The 17,408-nt window shown below is 37.3% G+C and overlaps 1 protein-coding gene across 1 annotated transcript in view; it reads left to right on the forward strand.

The window, feature by feature from the left end:
* The first annotated feature begins 778 nt into the window (after positions 1-778).
* The window catches only part of SPESP1 (sperm equatorial segment protein 1), a 31,877-nt gene continuing 15,247 nt past the window's right edge, over positions 779-17,408 (forward strand). Inside the window, 1 exon segment of the mRNA XM_082383469.1 lies at positions 779-998. Within this exon segment, the coding sequence (XP_082239595.1) occupies positions 929-998 (70 nt within the window). The 5' untranslated portion in view covers positions 779-928.

Here is a 17,408-nt window from a genome sequence, read left to right on the forward strand (position 1 = left end):
CCTTGCTTCCTGAGGCAGAGATATGGGTGTCTGTAAATTTAAAAAATTACCATACAGTAAAATTGATTCTACAGTTCTGTGACTTTTAACACACGTATAGATTCTGAGGCCACCACAACAATCCATCACCCTCCCCCCCAAACCCCTCATGTTATCCCTTTATAGTCAAGCCCTTCCCCATCCCTAACCCCTGAAGACCACTGATCTATTCTCTACAGCTATAGTTTTGTCTTTTCCAAAAAATGTAATGCAATCTTTTGAAAAAAAGCACCTTAAGGCGGCTTTAATGCTTCTACCTAGCTCTCCTCCCTCACCTCCAACAACTGCCCCTCCCCCGCCCTTGCAATTAGACTGAACTATTTTCAGTTCTTGGGGAGCTCCAAGCTTTCCTCCATCTAGGCAACCTCCCCGATCCCTGCCCTTTGGAATAGGGGGCCCCTCCTCTGTTCTGCACAGTGCCTAGGGTTTCCCCATTACGGCACTTCCACGCTGTTGTAATGGCCAGGTTATTTATCGATCTCTTCCATCAGACACTTCCTTCTTCGCAGAGGCCTTGTTTTAGGCACAGCTACAAGTCCGGTTTCCCGCATGGGCCGACACCACCACACACCCACCCTTAAAGCCCCAGTATTCCCCGGGGTGTCAAGACTTTCGGAGGCCCGCGAAGCCTCAGCAAGCATGTGCACGGGGGAGGGGCGAGGAGCCGCGACCCCGCCCCCTCTGCGCGGCGCTAAGAGCGGGCGGGGCCACGGCCGTTCGCGCTCCCCTCATCCACCGTTTCTGCGCTTGCGCGCTGGAGGCAACCGTTGCCTGGCGCCCGCGGCCCTGAGGTAGGAGCGTCGGCCGCCGACGCCCTCCGCTTTCGGCCTGAGGTAACCGGCCTGGCGGCCCCAGGACGTTCCCGACGCATGGCGGAGTGCTGCGGACGATGCCCATGAAGTTCGTAGTCCTTCTAGTTGCGCTGTTGCTATGGCCTTCGTCCGTGCCGTCGTATCGGAGTGAGTGACCGGCCCGAGGTAGCAGCCACCCCAGGGGACACTGCTGGGGGAACTTCCCGGGTTTCAGGGCCCGTCCGAGACCCGGCTCTTCTTTTTCTTGGTCCTGCGTGCCTCCCCAGCCCCACTGTCCAGGGGCCTTACCTCTGGTACTGAGGTCTGTCCCTGTCCTACTCCGACCCCACCTGCGCGCGACCAGGCAGTGGATCCCAAACGTGACCGGGCTGCGCCGGGCTGGGTCCCTGGGGCTGCGGGGGTGACCTCTTCACCCCGGCGGAGACGGTCCTTGCTCCCCTGGCCCCGTTTACCGGAGAGTCGCTGCAGCTGTGATAAAGCGGGGTGGGCCACCTGCGGCCAGAGGGCCCGGGCGGCCGGCTTTGGTTCGGCTGGCTGGCTGGCTGGGCATGGTTTTCACATTTTTAGCCGTGAATGTGAAATGTGATCTTTCGTGACTTGCGCAAAAGTACGAAATTCCAATTTCATTGTTCGTTAAGTTTTCCTGGAACACAGCCAGCTCATTCTTTTGTGTATTGTCCAGGCTGCTTTCCCGCCTTTTAACAGCAGAGTCCAGTAGTTGCCACGGAGACAGGATGGGCTGCAAAGCCTGAACTATTTGCTCTCTGGCCCTTTACAGAAAGAGCTTGAGCCTGTGGTTAAACAGGGGGAGCGTGTGGATTGCGGGCAGCTGTCTGGGACGCTCGCTGACCTCCTATGCACTTCCACAGAGCATCGTCGGGTGCACAGGATTCAAAACCCTAGCTGAGCAGAATTACAGCTTCCCACTTGCCCCTCCCCGATGGCTGAAAACTAATAAGGTCATATTCAGGGGTGCTGAGACTATTAACATCACACGGACACCTCGAGGTGTTTGTGTCTGATAGCTGATATTCCAGATGGGACCATGAGGCCGGTTCATCTAGTCTAACGGTAGTTTATTGTAGCATCTAGTAATGTTGGGGTTTCATTTAACTATCTAACTAAATAAAATTTAACTGGTAGGTGTGAAAAAAGTACTAAGGTACACGCTAGCTATGCAGAGCTGTATTTCAGACTTGTTAGAAAGTCTTAGTTAAAAATTAGATTTCAAAAATGAAAACACAGCACAACCTAAGTCATAAATAGTAGTGGATAAAGTTCTGAATAAAGTGCCCTAGATAACTAAAGTTAACCCTTTCAATACTAGCCCTTATGATAGTTGATTTAAACAAAAGTCTTCATAAAATTTTTCTTTTTTGTGGTAAAGGAACAGAACATACTGAAGAGGATAATTGTCTTTTCTTGCTGTCTAGTGGTCATTATTACTAACACCAGCTATTGCCTTTTGGTAGTTGTAGAGCAGTAGGTCACAACTGACTAACATATATGCAGACTTTAGTTGAAGTGACATTAATACTGTCACACAGTACTCTCTGAGATTGCTGGTTAGCAATACCTGGATTCTCAACTCAGCACAATCTCCGGCCTAACTCCATAATTTCATGGCCTGTGCTTTTTCTTTGTACCCTCTTAACCTAAACTTTCTTAAGGCTTGTAGGAAATGAAAAGATACTTCTCAGAAAAAGGAATGATTTTGTGTTGAAGATATAGATGATACAAGACATAAGGAAAATATATACAGATCACAGATCATAGAAGATACCTTAGAAAATGTACTTTACGTCTTTTCCATGGAAGGGCTTAAGGGGTATGTAGGGCCATGCTAACATGGCTACTTTCTCTGTGAAACTAGGCTTATCATTGTGTTTGATTTAAGTCAGTTATGTACTCTTTATTTTGTATGTCCAGTATTCCAACAGTGTTGGCAAGAGAGTCATATAAAAGAAATGCTCTCATGCCAAAGTAAAGGCATATAGGTTTTCATAATGAAAAGTGCATCTTTAACAATTTTTTTTTTAGAATACAAGACAGTTTTGAGGTTATCTTATACAAACATCACAGGTATGTATTAAGTAATTACAGTTGTTGAAAACATCAGTACTTCTTGTAATTACTCATACCTTTTTAGTTACAAGTACTTTTTTTTTTTTTTTTTAATATTTTATTTATTTATTTATTTATTTACTTATGGCTGTGTTGGGTCTTCGTTTCTGTGCGAGGGCTTTCTCCAGTTGCGGCAAGTGGGGGCCATTCTTCATCGCAGTGCGCAGGCCTCTCACTATCTCGGCCTCTCTTGTTGCGGAGCACAGGCTCCAGACGCGCAGGCTCAGTAATTGTGGCTCACGGGCCCAGTCGCTCCGCGGCATGTGGGATCCTCCCAGACCAGGGCTCGAACCCGTGTCCCCTGCATTGGCAGGCAGATTCTCAACCACTGCGCCACCAGGGAAGCCCACAAGTACTTCTTTTTTTAAATTTTTTTTTAATTTTTGAATGTGTTGGGTCTTCGTTTCTCTGCTAGGGCTTTCTCTAGTTGTGGCAAGCGGGGGCCACTCTTCATCGCGGTGCGGGGACCGCTCTTCATCGCGGTGCGCGGGCCTTTCACCATCGCGGCCCCTCCTGTTGCGGGGCACAGGCTCCAGACGCGCAGGCTCAGTAGTTGTGGCTCACGGGCCCAGCCACTCCGTGGCATGTGGGATCTTCCCAGACCAGGGCTCGAACCCGTGTCCCCTGCATTAGCAGGCAGATTCTCAACCACTGCGCCACCAGGGAAGCCCCTTTTTGCTTTTTTAAAAAAGTGTAACTTCTAAAGTAATATTAACATAATAGTTATATATTTAAGTACTATTAACTACTATTAAAATAAATTATATAATTTGCCTTTTATAATTTTAAGTCACTAGATATTTATGGGCCTGAAGCTATAAACGCAAGAATGTGAAATATTAGTTTTAGGGCCTTTTTTTTGGTATCTCATGAATAACTTGTTTTTTCCTAGTCATCTCTTTGGATAAATCAGCAAGAGTAGAGGTAATGATAGAGGATTGTTTTAATAGGGTAACAAAAACTCTTAACTTGGTTCTCTAGGTTTGTGTTAAAAGAAGGCTCAATATGTGAGTCTTTTTTGTCTTTAGGACGGCTTTTGTCCTAATGGACCACAGAAGGCAAGGGAAGTAGTAGTAAGGCAATAATTATTCAAATCTATTGGCAATTGATGGAGTTGAAAAGGAAAAATTGGAAGGAAAAGCAGATTCCTTTTATTTCAAGAACATTAAAAAGGTAAAGTTCGCTTGGTTCTGGTGCTGCAAGTTCACTTTTCACTGTTTCAAGGACCAAGGCCATGGCACTTGGGAGAGTCTTTCAAACCTGTGAACGGAATGTCATGACACACTTCATTAATGTTTTAGATAATGAGGAGCATGTCTTCTAATGCGAAGGTCCAGAGGGTGGCCTTTGGAGGTATAGTAGTTTCATTAGCCTGTCTATTAATATTTTATGGGGAAAAAGTTCTGTTTTTCTGTTCTTTTGAGCTGTCTTCTGTGTTCTTTTGATAGAATCTCATGTATTTTTTTTTTTAATAAATTTATTTATTTATTTATTTATTTTTGACCGTGTTGGGTCTTCGTTTCTGTGCGAGGGCTTTCTCTAGTTGCGGCGAGCGGGGGCCACTCTTCATCGTGGTGTGCGGGCCTCTCACTATCGCGGCCTCTCTTGTTGCGGAGCACAGGCTCCAGACGCGCAGGCTAAGTAGTTGTGGCTCACGGGCCTAGCTGCTCCGCGGCACGTGGGATCTTCCCAGACCAGGGCTCGAACCCGTGTCCCCTGCATTGGCAAGCAGATTCTCAACCACTGCACCACCAGGGAAGCCCAGGATCTCATGTATTTTTAAAGACTTCTTGTTTCCTGACATTAACCAGTTGTATCAAGACCACTTCGTATATTCTGTGTTCTGAATGGGATTAGCCATCCTTTTGAGGAGACAAAGTAGAACATGGTATTAGAGACCAAAGTACCTGGGATGCATATCAGTGCTGGGTGATATTATTATTTAGGTTATTTTACTCAACAGAACTAGAAGAGAGATATTTCAAGGTCATGAATTTGTTTTGCTTCTGATTAAATTTTAACATTACTCATTGGATAACTTTCTGATTTTTAACTCTTTACCTAAACTAAATTTGTATTCCTTTTTCAAAATATAATTTAGTGAAGCTGTTTTGGTTATCTGTTGCAGCATAAAAGACCATCCCCAAATTTTATTATTTCTCACGATTCTGTGGGTTGTCTGGACTCAGCTGGGCAGTTCTGCTTCATATGGTAGAGTTGAGAAAGCTCAACTTGGATGAGAACATCCAACATGGCTGCTCATATTCCAGGGTCTTTCTCTACATGACTTCTCATCTTTGAGTAGTCTAGCCCAAGTGTCTTTATACCATGGCAGCTTGCTTCCAAGAGGGAGCTTTATAAGCCCCCTGTACGCAAGCTCTTATAAAGCCTATGCAGTGTCAGATTTGCTAATGTCCTATAACAGGCCAAGACAATCACATAGGGAGAGCCTGTATTCAGTGGGGGAAGAAAGACACTACCCAAAAACATAAATACCAAGAAGTGCAAAGCCATCAAGTTATATATCTTCTTTTTTTTTCAGCTTCATTGAGGCATAATTGACTAATAAAATTATAATATATTTAAAGTGTACAATGTGATAATTTGACATATGTGTATGTTGTGAAAGAATTCCCACCATTGAGTTAATTAACACATATCACCTCACATCTTTACATTTATTTTTTATTTTTTATTTTTTAAAGCTTGATGGTATTCACATTGCTTAATTTGTGTCATGCTTTATTTATTTATTTATTTATTTATTTATTTATTTATTTATTTATGGCTGTGTTGGGTCTTCGTTTCTGTGCGAGGGCTTTCTCTAGTTGTGGCAAGTGGGGGCCACTCTACATCGCGGTGCGCGGGCCTCTCACTATCGCAGCCTCTCTTGCTGCGGAGCACAGGCTCCAGACGCGCAGGCTCAGTAATTGTGGCTCACGGGCCCAGCTGCTCCGCGGCATGTGGGATCCTCCCAGACCAGGGCTCAAACCCGCGTCCCCTGCATTGGCAGGCAGATTCCCAACCACTGCGCCACCAGGGAAGCCCCATCTTTACATTTTTGTGTGTATCATCAACTGTTGTCACCATATTATACATTAGATCCTCAGGCTTTATTTTTCTTATAACTGAAAGTTTGTACCCTTTTACCAGCCTCTCTCCCTATTGCCCCTATCCCCAACCCTAACATTACATTTCTTTAACAAGGACATTTAATTAATATAAACATAATTACTTGTTTGTTTTACCTGCCAGCAAAAATTAAAATTTGCGTTAACAAATTATAGGACAACTGCTGGAAGAATAACAAGATGCAATGTTTCTTTTTGTGATCATTTTTTGAGTACACACCACTAATGAAGCATAGTTATTACAACTTTGATTTGAGTTGGAAGTACTTCAGCTCAGTTATTCAAGTTCATTTTAATTTGAAAGTGTTGGTGTTTTAGCTGGCAGTTCTTACATGATGACAGCTTTCAGGTATTAATTCTTACTTGCAACACTTAACTTCTGTAGAGTATGGGAAGTCTATTCTTTGTGAGCTCATTTCATGACATGGACGGAAAATACAAGCAATTTGTTCTCCAAAGTTAAGACATTCAGCCAGAGTCTGGCCCACCTATAAATGATTCAGTGTGTGCATGTATGCTAAGCTTTATATACATGAGTTCTTTATTGATAAAGCCATTCTGGTTTTCACTCTTGTGGTAATAAAAATCCTAGTTATATTTGAATCTTTTAAAAGATTAGCATCCATGATTTTGGTTAAATTTTGGGTGCAATCACCAGTTGCTCTATCAAGATTACAGGCCAAGGGCAAAGTAAAAACATATGAGTTCTTAAAGCACAATGACCAGACATATTCCATTGAACTTTAATTTTTTTTGTCATTATGTGAAAAGTTTAAAAATTGATCTTTCCTTCTTTACTGAGCTACTAGGTTTCCCCCAGTTATATGGAACATTTTGCTACTACTTTTAACTTACCAGGTATTTAATGTTATACCAATTTTTTTGTTTAAATTAACAATATTATTGGGCTTTAAGGCCTTAGTTTTTTAAAACATAAATTGCATTTTAAGCACATGGTCAGATAGCAGCCATCTTATATTGAGAGATATAGATTTTTTTAGAATTCCATCTTGACTTGTAGTGTTTTTGAGTGTGTTTCTTTGTACTGCCTAGGTATTACATTATGTATACATAACATCACAATCTATTGGTATCAGCATTTTACCAGTTTCAGTGAAATGTAGAAACCTTACCTGCCTTTATGTTCTTTTACCCTCTCCCATTCATAATATAATTGTCATATATATTTCTTTTACATACCTTGAGAACTATATCAGATAGTATTATAGTTTTTGCTTCAACTTTCAAACTTAATTTGGAAAACTCAAGAGGAAAAGAAAAGCTCACTGAATTTACCCATATTTTTCCTCCTTCCGTGATTCTTTCTTCCTTCTCAACGTTCAGGATTCCTTCTTTTATCATTTCCTTTCTGTTTAATGAGCTTCATTTAGTCATTCTTTTAGGGTAGGTCTTCTGGCCACAACTTATCTTAATTTTCCTTCATCTGAGAGGTCTTGATTATCCTTTCATTCCTGAAGGATATTTTCCCTTGATAAAGAATTCCTAGGTTGACAGTCCTTTTCCTTTTAACACTTGAGAAATATTATGCCATCTCCTTCTGACCTTCATGATTTCTCATGAGAATTCAAATTGTCATTTAACTTGCTTCTTTCAAGATTTTTTTCTTTGTCTTTAGAGTTTTCAGAAGTTTGACCGTGATATGTATTGACATGGATTTCTTTGGGTTTATTCTGTTTGAGATTCACTCAGCTTCTTGAATCTGTAAATTCATGTCTTTTGCCAAATTTGGGAAATTTTCAGCCATTATTATGTCTTTGAATGCTTTTTCAGACTTATCCTTTTTCTTTTTTCCTTTCAAGGCTCAGATGACATGAATGTTAGATCTTTTCATTGTAGTCTCACAAGACCCTGAGGCTCTGTTCAATTTTTTTTTTTTCATTTTTTCTCTGTTATTCAGATTGGGTAATTGCTATTGTTCTGTCTTCCACTTCACTGCTTCTTTCCTCTTTTCTGCTGTTGAGTCTACCCATTGAGTTTTTCATTGCAGTTATTGTGTTATTCAGTTCTAAAATTGAATTCATCCTTATATATTCTATTTCTTTGCTGAGATTTTCTATTTATTTGCTAAGACTTTCTATTTTTCATTTGTTTCAGACATGTCCATAATTGCTTGTTGAAGCATTTTTATGATGGCTACTTCTAAATCCCTGTCAGATAATTCAAACATCTGTATCATCTCTTACATCTCTTTAGCTCTTCTGCTACAGATTTAAATAGACCTCTGACACCACTTCAGTGGTGGATGGGGAGTGTTGCGTTGTTACCACAGGGTGGAGAAGAAAGTCCTAGCTCCTTACTTAGTCTTCTCTACTTGAAGAGAAGAGGTATTCACACTTTCAGTGGCATTTCTGTGGGATAAGGGCAGAGGGGTCGGGGCAGCTCAGTGAAGCTTGATGAGGGTGAAAGTCTATGTTCTCCACTCAGCCTTTGCTGGTGGAGGGGTAGGATTGCAGTGTTTTCTGTGGTTTTGGCTTCTTAAAAAATTTTCTGTCTTGCTCGGCTATTCTTTTCCTGGTCCTTTGGCTATGCAGAGAGCAGTCTTTTCTTGGAGCCTTTTTTGTCTGTGTCCATTGGTGCTTCTGGATTGCCAGCATCTCCAGTCCCCAGTCTAGGGTATATGTGGCAAAAAGAAAACCCAGGGAATTCACTAATGTGTCATTACTCAGGTCCTGAAGTCCCTAGTTGGTCTCTCTTCCTCTCTCCACCTTTCCAAGTCTTCTTATCTCATGCTTGTCTTGCATATAATGTTCAGGGGTTTTAACTGTGCTTAGTAGTAAGGATATGGGGAAAAATACATGTTTTCTATCTTTTTGGAAGTGGAAGTCCAGATATATTGTTTTAAAACATTTTATTTGGGGCTTATGGAAGAGGCAGTGTGTTTTACAAGTAAACAAGAGTACCTAAGTAGGACATGCATGGGAATTATGTGATGACCTGTTTTTATTTTGGTCAAAATATGTTGGAATTAAGCTTACAGTGCTTTTGTCTATATTATTTTCCAGTTTGTGTATAAGGTACTAGTTGTTGGAAAGGAGAGAGAAGTTCTAATTGACTATCAGATATCTATTTAAGTTATTTAGATAGAATTTTATCTGAGTAGTGATTCATAGTACTCTAAATAATTTAGAGAGACTGTAAATAAATTCAATATTTTGAGAGTTTATCTAAAATTGTCCTTTAATTTTTAATTATTATAGGCAATTAACCATTGTACATTATTTTACTAGCAACATTCTTTTTACTTTAAAATCAGTTTGATGCCAAACCTCAAGTTTTTTTCTTTTAAAAATCTTTAGATAAATACCTATGCTATTAATCTAAAATTGTTTTAGTTTGCAGGTTCATAATTGAAAATGTCAGTAATTATAACCAAGTTAATGTCAAAGTAAAATACAATTCATATTAAGTATTATCAGAGAACTATAAAAGGTAAAGACTACACAGAACATTTTAATGGAAGAATTCTGTTGGTCCTTGTGACTTTACAGTATTGTATAAGTTTTATAATAACCAGTTTTTAAGATACCAAGTGTTTGGTTTATAACACATTTCAAGTGAAATCCCATATTCACATTTTATTTATGTGTTGTTCAATACAGTTCTTGAAAAGTTTAGCTATATGGACCTCAAGTGCAAAAACCCAAATTCTGCATAGATTTGGATGTGCCCTATTTGCTTTCCAGTTTTGTATTCTGTGATAACTACACAATCACCATACAAGTAAAACTCATAAAAATACTTTTTTAAGAGTAAAAGTTTTAAAAAGACCTAAAATTGACCAATATTCTTCTGAAATTTTAAATTGTTACATTAAATAAGGAACTTCCCAAAGATATATTAAAATTACCTACTTTTATTATAACCCTATATTTTATTACCCTTTGAAGTAAAGATTTTTCATATTAAAGCTCCCAAATTTGAGGTTATATATCTTTTAAAAGAAATCAACCCCCCCCTGCCCTTTTTTAACCAAAGAAGAAGTGGGAGTGGTTTAGTTTTCCTCTTTATTCGGCTTAGAAACTATTGGTTCTTTGGCCAAGATTTAGGGTGACATGTTTTTTCCTTTTTTAAAATTTTAGTCTCAAAGGAACTAGGTGTGTTTCTAAATAAGCTTTTTAATGTTAGCATTTTATTGCTGTCATTACGTTTTATTGTAATTTTTGGCATGCTGTCACTTTTTAGGAGCATAAAAACTCTCCCCCCACCCCTTTTTTGAGAGTAAGGTTTTTCTGGAAAAAATTGTTAGTTAAAACACTTAGTGCATTTTAGCTTTACTGATTAGAAAATCTCTCCAGAAACAGATAAAGGTGTAGCCTTCAGGATGTTTACAAAAAATACATTTATATATTTCCATTCTTTTAAATAGATGTTGTAGAAGAAATTTTTTTTCACACCTATTACCAAGTGAAGTTTTATTCAATTAGATATATTCATGCAATTAGATATTTTAATTGGTGCTTAATGGTGCATTTTTAAGAACTTGGGACTTCCCAATATCATTTTCAAAACTTGATTAGTGTACAGTATATTTGCACAGATAACAGAGCACTAAGTTTTCTTGGAGTGGTTTTTTATGCAGTTTCTTGAGCAAATAAAATAAGCCAGTTAATTTACATATGTTAAAGCCATTATTTATAGCTTAAAATGAGTAACTAAACCTAAAAATCATATTTTTTAATTAAAAAAAATTTACAATATCTTTGGTCACATAAACCATAGTTTCTTAGCTGTGATGGGGAACCAAACCACTCCTAACTCTTTGGTAGAAGAAGAAAAATCTTATGAGTTCTATTTTCAGATTCATAATCTTAAATTTAAGAAATTTTATATTAACTTCCTCTTTAAAGTAATAAAAGTTATGGCATAATGAAACTGGTAAATACAACTCTTGGTTTATATATGTCTTCAGTTAGCTCTCCTAACTAAAATGAAAATAACATCTTTGATAAAATTAAATTTTATAAATTCTGGTTCTTTAAAAATGATTTTTTAAAATCGGTGTTAATGTCTAGTAACTATAATGCAAAACAGTTACAAAAATGAGATTTTAAATATATAATATATGTAGAGTAAAGTGCACAATCACAATGTATGGCTTAATGAATTTTTATAGTTAATGCTCCTGTGTAACCAGTGCCTAAACCAAGAAACAAAATATTACCAACTAGTTTACAAGCATTATATTTTAATGTATGCAAATATATAAAATCTTGCATAGAAATTTAAATGACTGGAATTTTCTAAATTTCTTGCACATACAAAACTGGGTTTACCAGAAAGAACTTGTATAAAAAAGAAAGGTTTGTAGTACATGCATAACCTTGTATAGAAAGGTTATGCACATAACCACATGAGTCATTAGGTTAATCAAATAAAATTCTTGACAGTGACAGATCAAACTGCTTATATTTTTCATCCATCTGATAAAGTATACTAATAAAAAACAGCCTTCCCTTAAACTCTAGTATTGTAATGCTGCTACCAAGAAAGAATTGTCAGTTAAAACATCAACAATCTCAAATTAAAATGAAAGAATTAGAATAGAGAATACATCAGATAACTGTATATTTAACAACAAAACAATTTAAAAAATTACAAGTAACCCCAAACAAGATAATTTGACTGTTCATTAATTGGAGTAGAATGTAGTCAAATTATACAAAAGCAATTGTAATATTTAACCTTGTTATTGTGTAAATACTTTTATGCTAAGTTTTAACATTAATAAGTTGTTATTGACAGAACCAATAATTATACCAGTTTTAATCAAGATTTTCAGCTAAAGTAATAGTTGTATGGTTTATCATGTTACAAAAAGGAATGCAGTTATAATTTAGATAAGGGGTTTAAAATTAAAGTAAGTATGCCTTAATGTTAAAATTCAGTTGGAAAAGAACAGTAAAAATTAATGTCTTTACATATATATTTTCTAGTTCTGTTGACTAAAATGGCCTAAGAACAATGTCAGTCCATAAAGCCAATCTTGAAATGCACCTCTAGCCCACAGACTTTTGTCTCTAATATTGTGTTCCACTAAAAGAAACCAGAACTTCTTGAAAGCATACCTGATTTTCTTAGGCAGATTATACTTAGGCAGATAAAGTACAGATTGGAGGGGTAAGGGTAGAAGTGGGGTAGGAGATGGGAGGGAGGCAGGCAGCAGTAACTGCCAGATAGCAAGCAAGGATGTTTTGAAAATTCAGAGGCTCCCTCAAAAGGACACAAGAGGCAGCTTACAGTGGCTCCAACTGACTAAATTGTGACCATTTGAACATAAAAAAAGAAAAGATAATATTATAAGTTAAGACTGTAAAAAGCCTATGAGTCATAATGAAACTCAAAAATATAAGAACTATTTTTCAAATAATGAATACTCAGGTGAATTTTATTCTAATATTTAAAGATATTATTTACATTTAATTTTATTTATGTTCCTAAGGTAAGCAAAAGTGTTTCCATACACAAAAACGAATACAAATCAATGCTTACAAAAAGACCATACTTTCTTCCTGTAGAGTATTTATAGACAGGCTCATGATTCTTTTGCTGCTATCCCAGAGGCTCCCCTGCCAACAGGATTCACATATTAGAAGATAAGCTACCATATTGTTTCAGAAGTCAATGAAATGTGTCAAGATGGTCCATTCACACTAAGGAGCCCTCCCAACTGATCCTGATGGCTATACCACACAGGATAAAGAGAACTTGATGCTCCAAAGCCAAGTGAATTTAACCTTTTATATGTGCTTAATATATATATAGAATTATACTTTTTCCTTAAATTTATTTGCTTATTGGTAGGTTTACCAGTTGTTGCTGGTTGCTACCTTAAATTCTCTTCTTGCCCTATGTGGTTCTTGAAAAGAATGGAGTAGATAAAAACATTCCCAAAGACAATGTTAGAAGCCAAGGACTTACACACCAGGTCTTCTGCTTTCCTGGTCCAAAATAATCTTACTTTGTAAATTTCATTTGCAACATTTAGTCTTAGGAGGTAAAATGAAAAATAATTTATTTGTGTTGCTTACTCTTCAGATGAAAAATAATGTTCCAGATTCTTGGATTTGTGGCTTCAAGGCCAAGAAAATTTAATGACTTAAAAATGTATGAGGCATATCTTAATAAAAAATTTTTTTAAACACTGATCAAGTATAGTAGTATGTATAGTATGATTGTAGTTATGTAAATATACATAACTTGAAAGATGTTATAAAATGTATATAGCATGGCAATACTCCTCAAATTGATCTACACATTCAACACAGTCCCTATCAAAATCCTAGCCTGCTTTTTTTGTAGAAATTAACAAACTGATACTAAAATTGCTATGGAGTTGCAAGAGACCCAGATACCCATAACAATCCTGAAAAAGAACAAAGTTCAAGGAGATTTCGAAATTTAGTATTACAGCTGCAATAATCAAGACCGTGTAGTACTGGCATAAGATTAGACATATACATATAGGAATTTGGGATTAACATATACACACTACTATATATAAAATAGATAATCGACAAGGACCTACTGTATAGCACAGGGAACTCTACTCAATATTCTGTAATGACTTATATGGGAAAAGAATCTGAAAAAGAATAGAGGTGTATATATACATATAACTGAATCACTTTGCTGTATACCGGAAACTAACACAGTATTGTAAATCAAGTATACTCCAATATAAAATAAAAATTAAATTTAAAAAGAAAGAAGAGAATAGAAAATATAAAAATGTGCCACACATAAAAAAAAAAAAAAAAGAATAGACATATATATTAATGGGATTGAATTGAGAGTCCAGAAAGGAACTCTTACACTTATGGTCAATTGATTTTCAACAAGGATGCCAAGACAATTCAGTGGGGAAAAGAATAGTCTTTTCAGCAAATGGTGCTCGGACACGAGGAAAAGAAAATGAAGTTAGACCCTTACCTCAAACCACATACAAAAATTAACTCAAGCTGGATCATAGATCTAATGTAAGAGCTAAAACTATAAAACTCTTAGATGAAAATGTAGGTGTAGATCTTTGTGTCCTTGGATTTGGCAGTGGTTTCTTAGATATGACACCAGAAGCATAAGCAACAAAAGAAAAAAAAAAAAAGATAAATTGAACTATATCAAAATTTAAAACTTCTGTGCTACAAATGATAACTTTAAGAAAGTAAAAAGACAACTTACAGGGGCTTCCGTGGTGGCGCAGTGGTTGAGAATCTGCCTGCCAATTCAGGGGACACAGGTTCGAGCCCTGGTCTGGGAAGATCCCACATGCCGCGGAGCAACTAAGCCCGTGCCCCACAACTACTGAGCCTGCGCGTCTGGAGCCTGTGCTCCGCAACAAGAGAGGCCGCGATAGTGAGAGGCCCGCGCACTACAATGAAGAGTGGCCCCCGCTCGCTGCAAGTAGAGAAAGCCCTCGCACAGAAACGAAGACCCAACGCAGCCATAAGTAAATAAATAAATAAATAAATAAAAGAGAACTCACAGAGTAGGAGAAAATATTTTCAGATCATATAAATGATAAGGGACTGGTCTCCAGAATATATAAAGAATTCTTACGACTCAATAATAATAAAGCAACTCAATTAAAAGCTGGGGAAACTATCAGAATAGACATTTCTCTAAAACAGATATACAAATGGTCAACAGGCTCATGGAAAGATGCTTAATATCATTAGCTGTTAGAGAAATGCGAGTCAAAACCACAATGAGATAGGACTTCACACCCACAGAGATGGCCATATCAAAAGGACAGACAATAACAAGTATTGGAATCATATGGAGAAATTAGAACCCTCATATACTGCTGGCGAGAATGCAACTGCTTTGGTAGTTCTTGAAAGGATTAAACATAGTGTCAGTTCCACTCCTAGGCATGTACTCAAGAGAAATGAAAATGTATTAATACATCCACACAAAAACTTGTACATGAATGTTCATAGCAGCATCACTTATAATCACTAAAAAGTAGAAATGACCCAAATGTCCATCAACTGATGAATGAATAAACAAAATGCGTTACATCCGTACAATGGTCTATTATTTGGCCATAAAAATGAATGACATACTGATATATGCTACAACATGGATGACCTTGAAAATATTATGCTAAGTGAAAAAAGCTAGTCACAAAAGAACACATATTGTATGATTTCATTTATATGAAATGTCTTGAATAGGCATTTCATAGAGAGACAGAAAGTAGATTAGTGGTTGCCTAGGGCTGAGGGATAGGGGTGGGCTTCTTTTTGGGGTGATGTTTTAAATTTAGATTGTGGTAATTGTTCCACAACTGTGGCTATACTAAAAACCGTTCAATTGTATACTTTAAAATATGTAATAGAGAAACCATGAAGATATTTTAACATTGCCTAAGATTATAATTTTCTTAAAGTTATGTTAATGTGATGTTATTTTAGAGATTGATAAAATCCAATAAAAGAAAATTAATAGAACATAAACAAATTTAGTTAAATTTATGTGATCTCAACTTATATTATGCCCTTTAGTAAGAACCAGTTAGAAGTTCGGGGGCTTCCTGAAAATTGGAGCTGTTTAACGACAATGTTTATGATGTTGTTTTAGATAAACTTCAGATTTAGAAATTTAGAAAAATATGGCTAAAGCAGTATCTTTTTTTTTTTGTTTAGGTATTGTTTAGGTAATGATTTATTTGTATGTTTATTAGCCCAAGATGCTAATTGCAACACATTTCTTTCTCAAAGATTTTATTTATTTATTTATTTATTTATTTATTTATTTATTTATTTATTTATTTATTTATTTATTTTTGACTGTGTTGGGTCTTCGGTTCGTGCGAGGGCTTTCTCTAGTTGCGGCAAGCGGGGGCCACTCCTCATCGCGGTGCGGGGACCGCTCTTCATCGCGGTGCGCGGGCCTTTCACTATTGCGGCCCCTCCCGTTGCGGGGCACAGGCTCCAGACGCGCAGGCTCAGTAGTTGTGGCTCACGGGCCCAGCTGCTCCGTGGCATGTGGGATCTTCCCAGACCAGGGCTCGAACCCGTGTCCCCTGCATTAGCAGGCAGATTCTCAACCACTGCGCCACCAGGGAAGCCCAGTATCTTTTATTATAAAAAAAAACTGTCTGCTTTGCCTAAAATAAGAACTGTTTTTACTTGTGCAGATTTTCTCCCTAATTATTTTTGGACTATTAGCCAAAAGCAAACAAACAAAAAGCAAACTTAAACCAAACCAAAACAAAGAAACAATAAAAAACAGTCTTTAGACCAGCAGATTTATCTTAAACATAACATGGAGTTTAGTTTTCCTCTACAGCATTCTTCTTTAGAAATTTTTTTGCGTGTGATTATTTCCTTAAGGTAAATTATGGGAAGTACAATTAATTTACATACTTGCCAGCATTTGGTCCATTCATTTAATCATTCAATTAACAGATGCCTTTTGACTGTCTACTATGGTGCTAGGCACTGGTTAGAACAGGGGAAACAGAAAACAAAGCAGACATGGTCACAGCTCTCAAAGAGCTTATAATATGTAGCAGTTAGCAAACATTAAATATATACATAGTCAAAATTATCCCAAGTTTTATAAAGAAAAGACCAGCATGCTAGAGAGAGACTAATGAAAGATCTGGGGATCAGAAAGTAAGGAAGTTACATCTTTTACTAAAGAAGTAACATACGCACATGACAATCCTAGGTTTTATTGTTTAAAAATTTTTTTTGCCTAATTGGTAAAAGAAAAATTGTTTTTAACTTGACGTTTGTTTATGGATAGTGAATTTTAGCAAGTTTTCATGCTAATTGACTTTTATGTTATTCCTTAACCCTCTTCTTCCTCCTTTAATTGACTATTCTATGAGGAGGAAGTGTGTATTTTGAATGTATTGTTTGTTGATTGAAGTTTTATATTTCATTACTCATTTTAAATCATGATTTTATTATTTTCCTCAGAATAAGCTCAAAATTAATTAATTTGCTTTTTTACCTCTGTGTGAAGTGAATATATTCCTTTGTAAGTCATTGACTGTCAGTTCCTACCCATACTTTGTGTTAAGAAAACGTTAGGGACTTCTCTGGTGGTCCACTGGTTAAGACTGTGCTTTCACTGCAGGGGGCGCAGGTTTGATCCCTGGTCAGGGAAGTAAGATCCCACAGCGTGGTGTGGGAAGCAGAGAGAGAGAGAGAGAAGGAAAGAGAGAAAGAAAGAAAACATGTTAAATTTGGATCAGTTATTTTTAATATTGCCAATACATCTTAATACATGAAAGGGATATATTTTGGTCCAGTTGACAGTAGAGCAA

This window comes from Balaenoptera borealis (assembly GCF_965194805.1).
Source record: "Balaenoptera borealis genome assembly, chromosome: 3".
Lineage (NCBI taxonomy): Eukaryota > Metazoa > Chordata > Mammalia > Artiodactyla > Balaenopteridae > Balaenoptera > Balaenoptera borealis.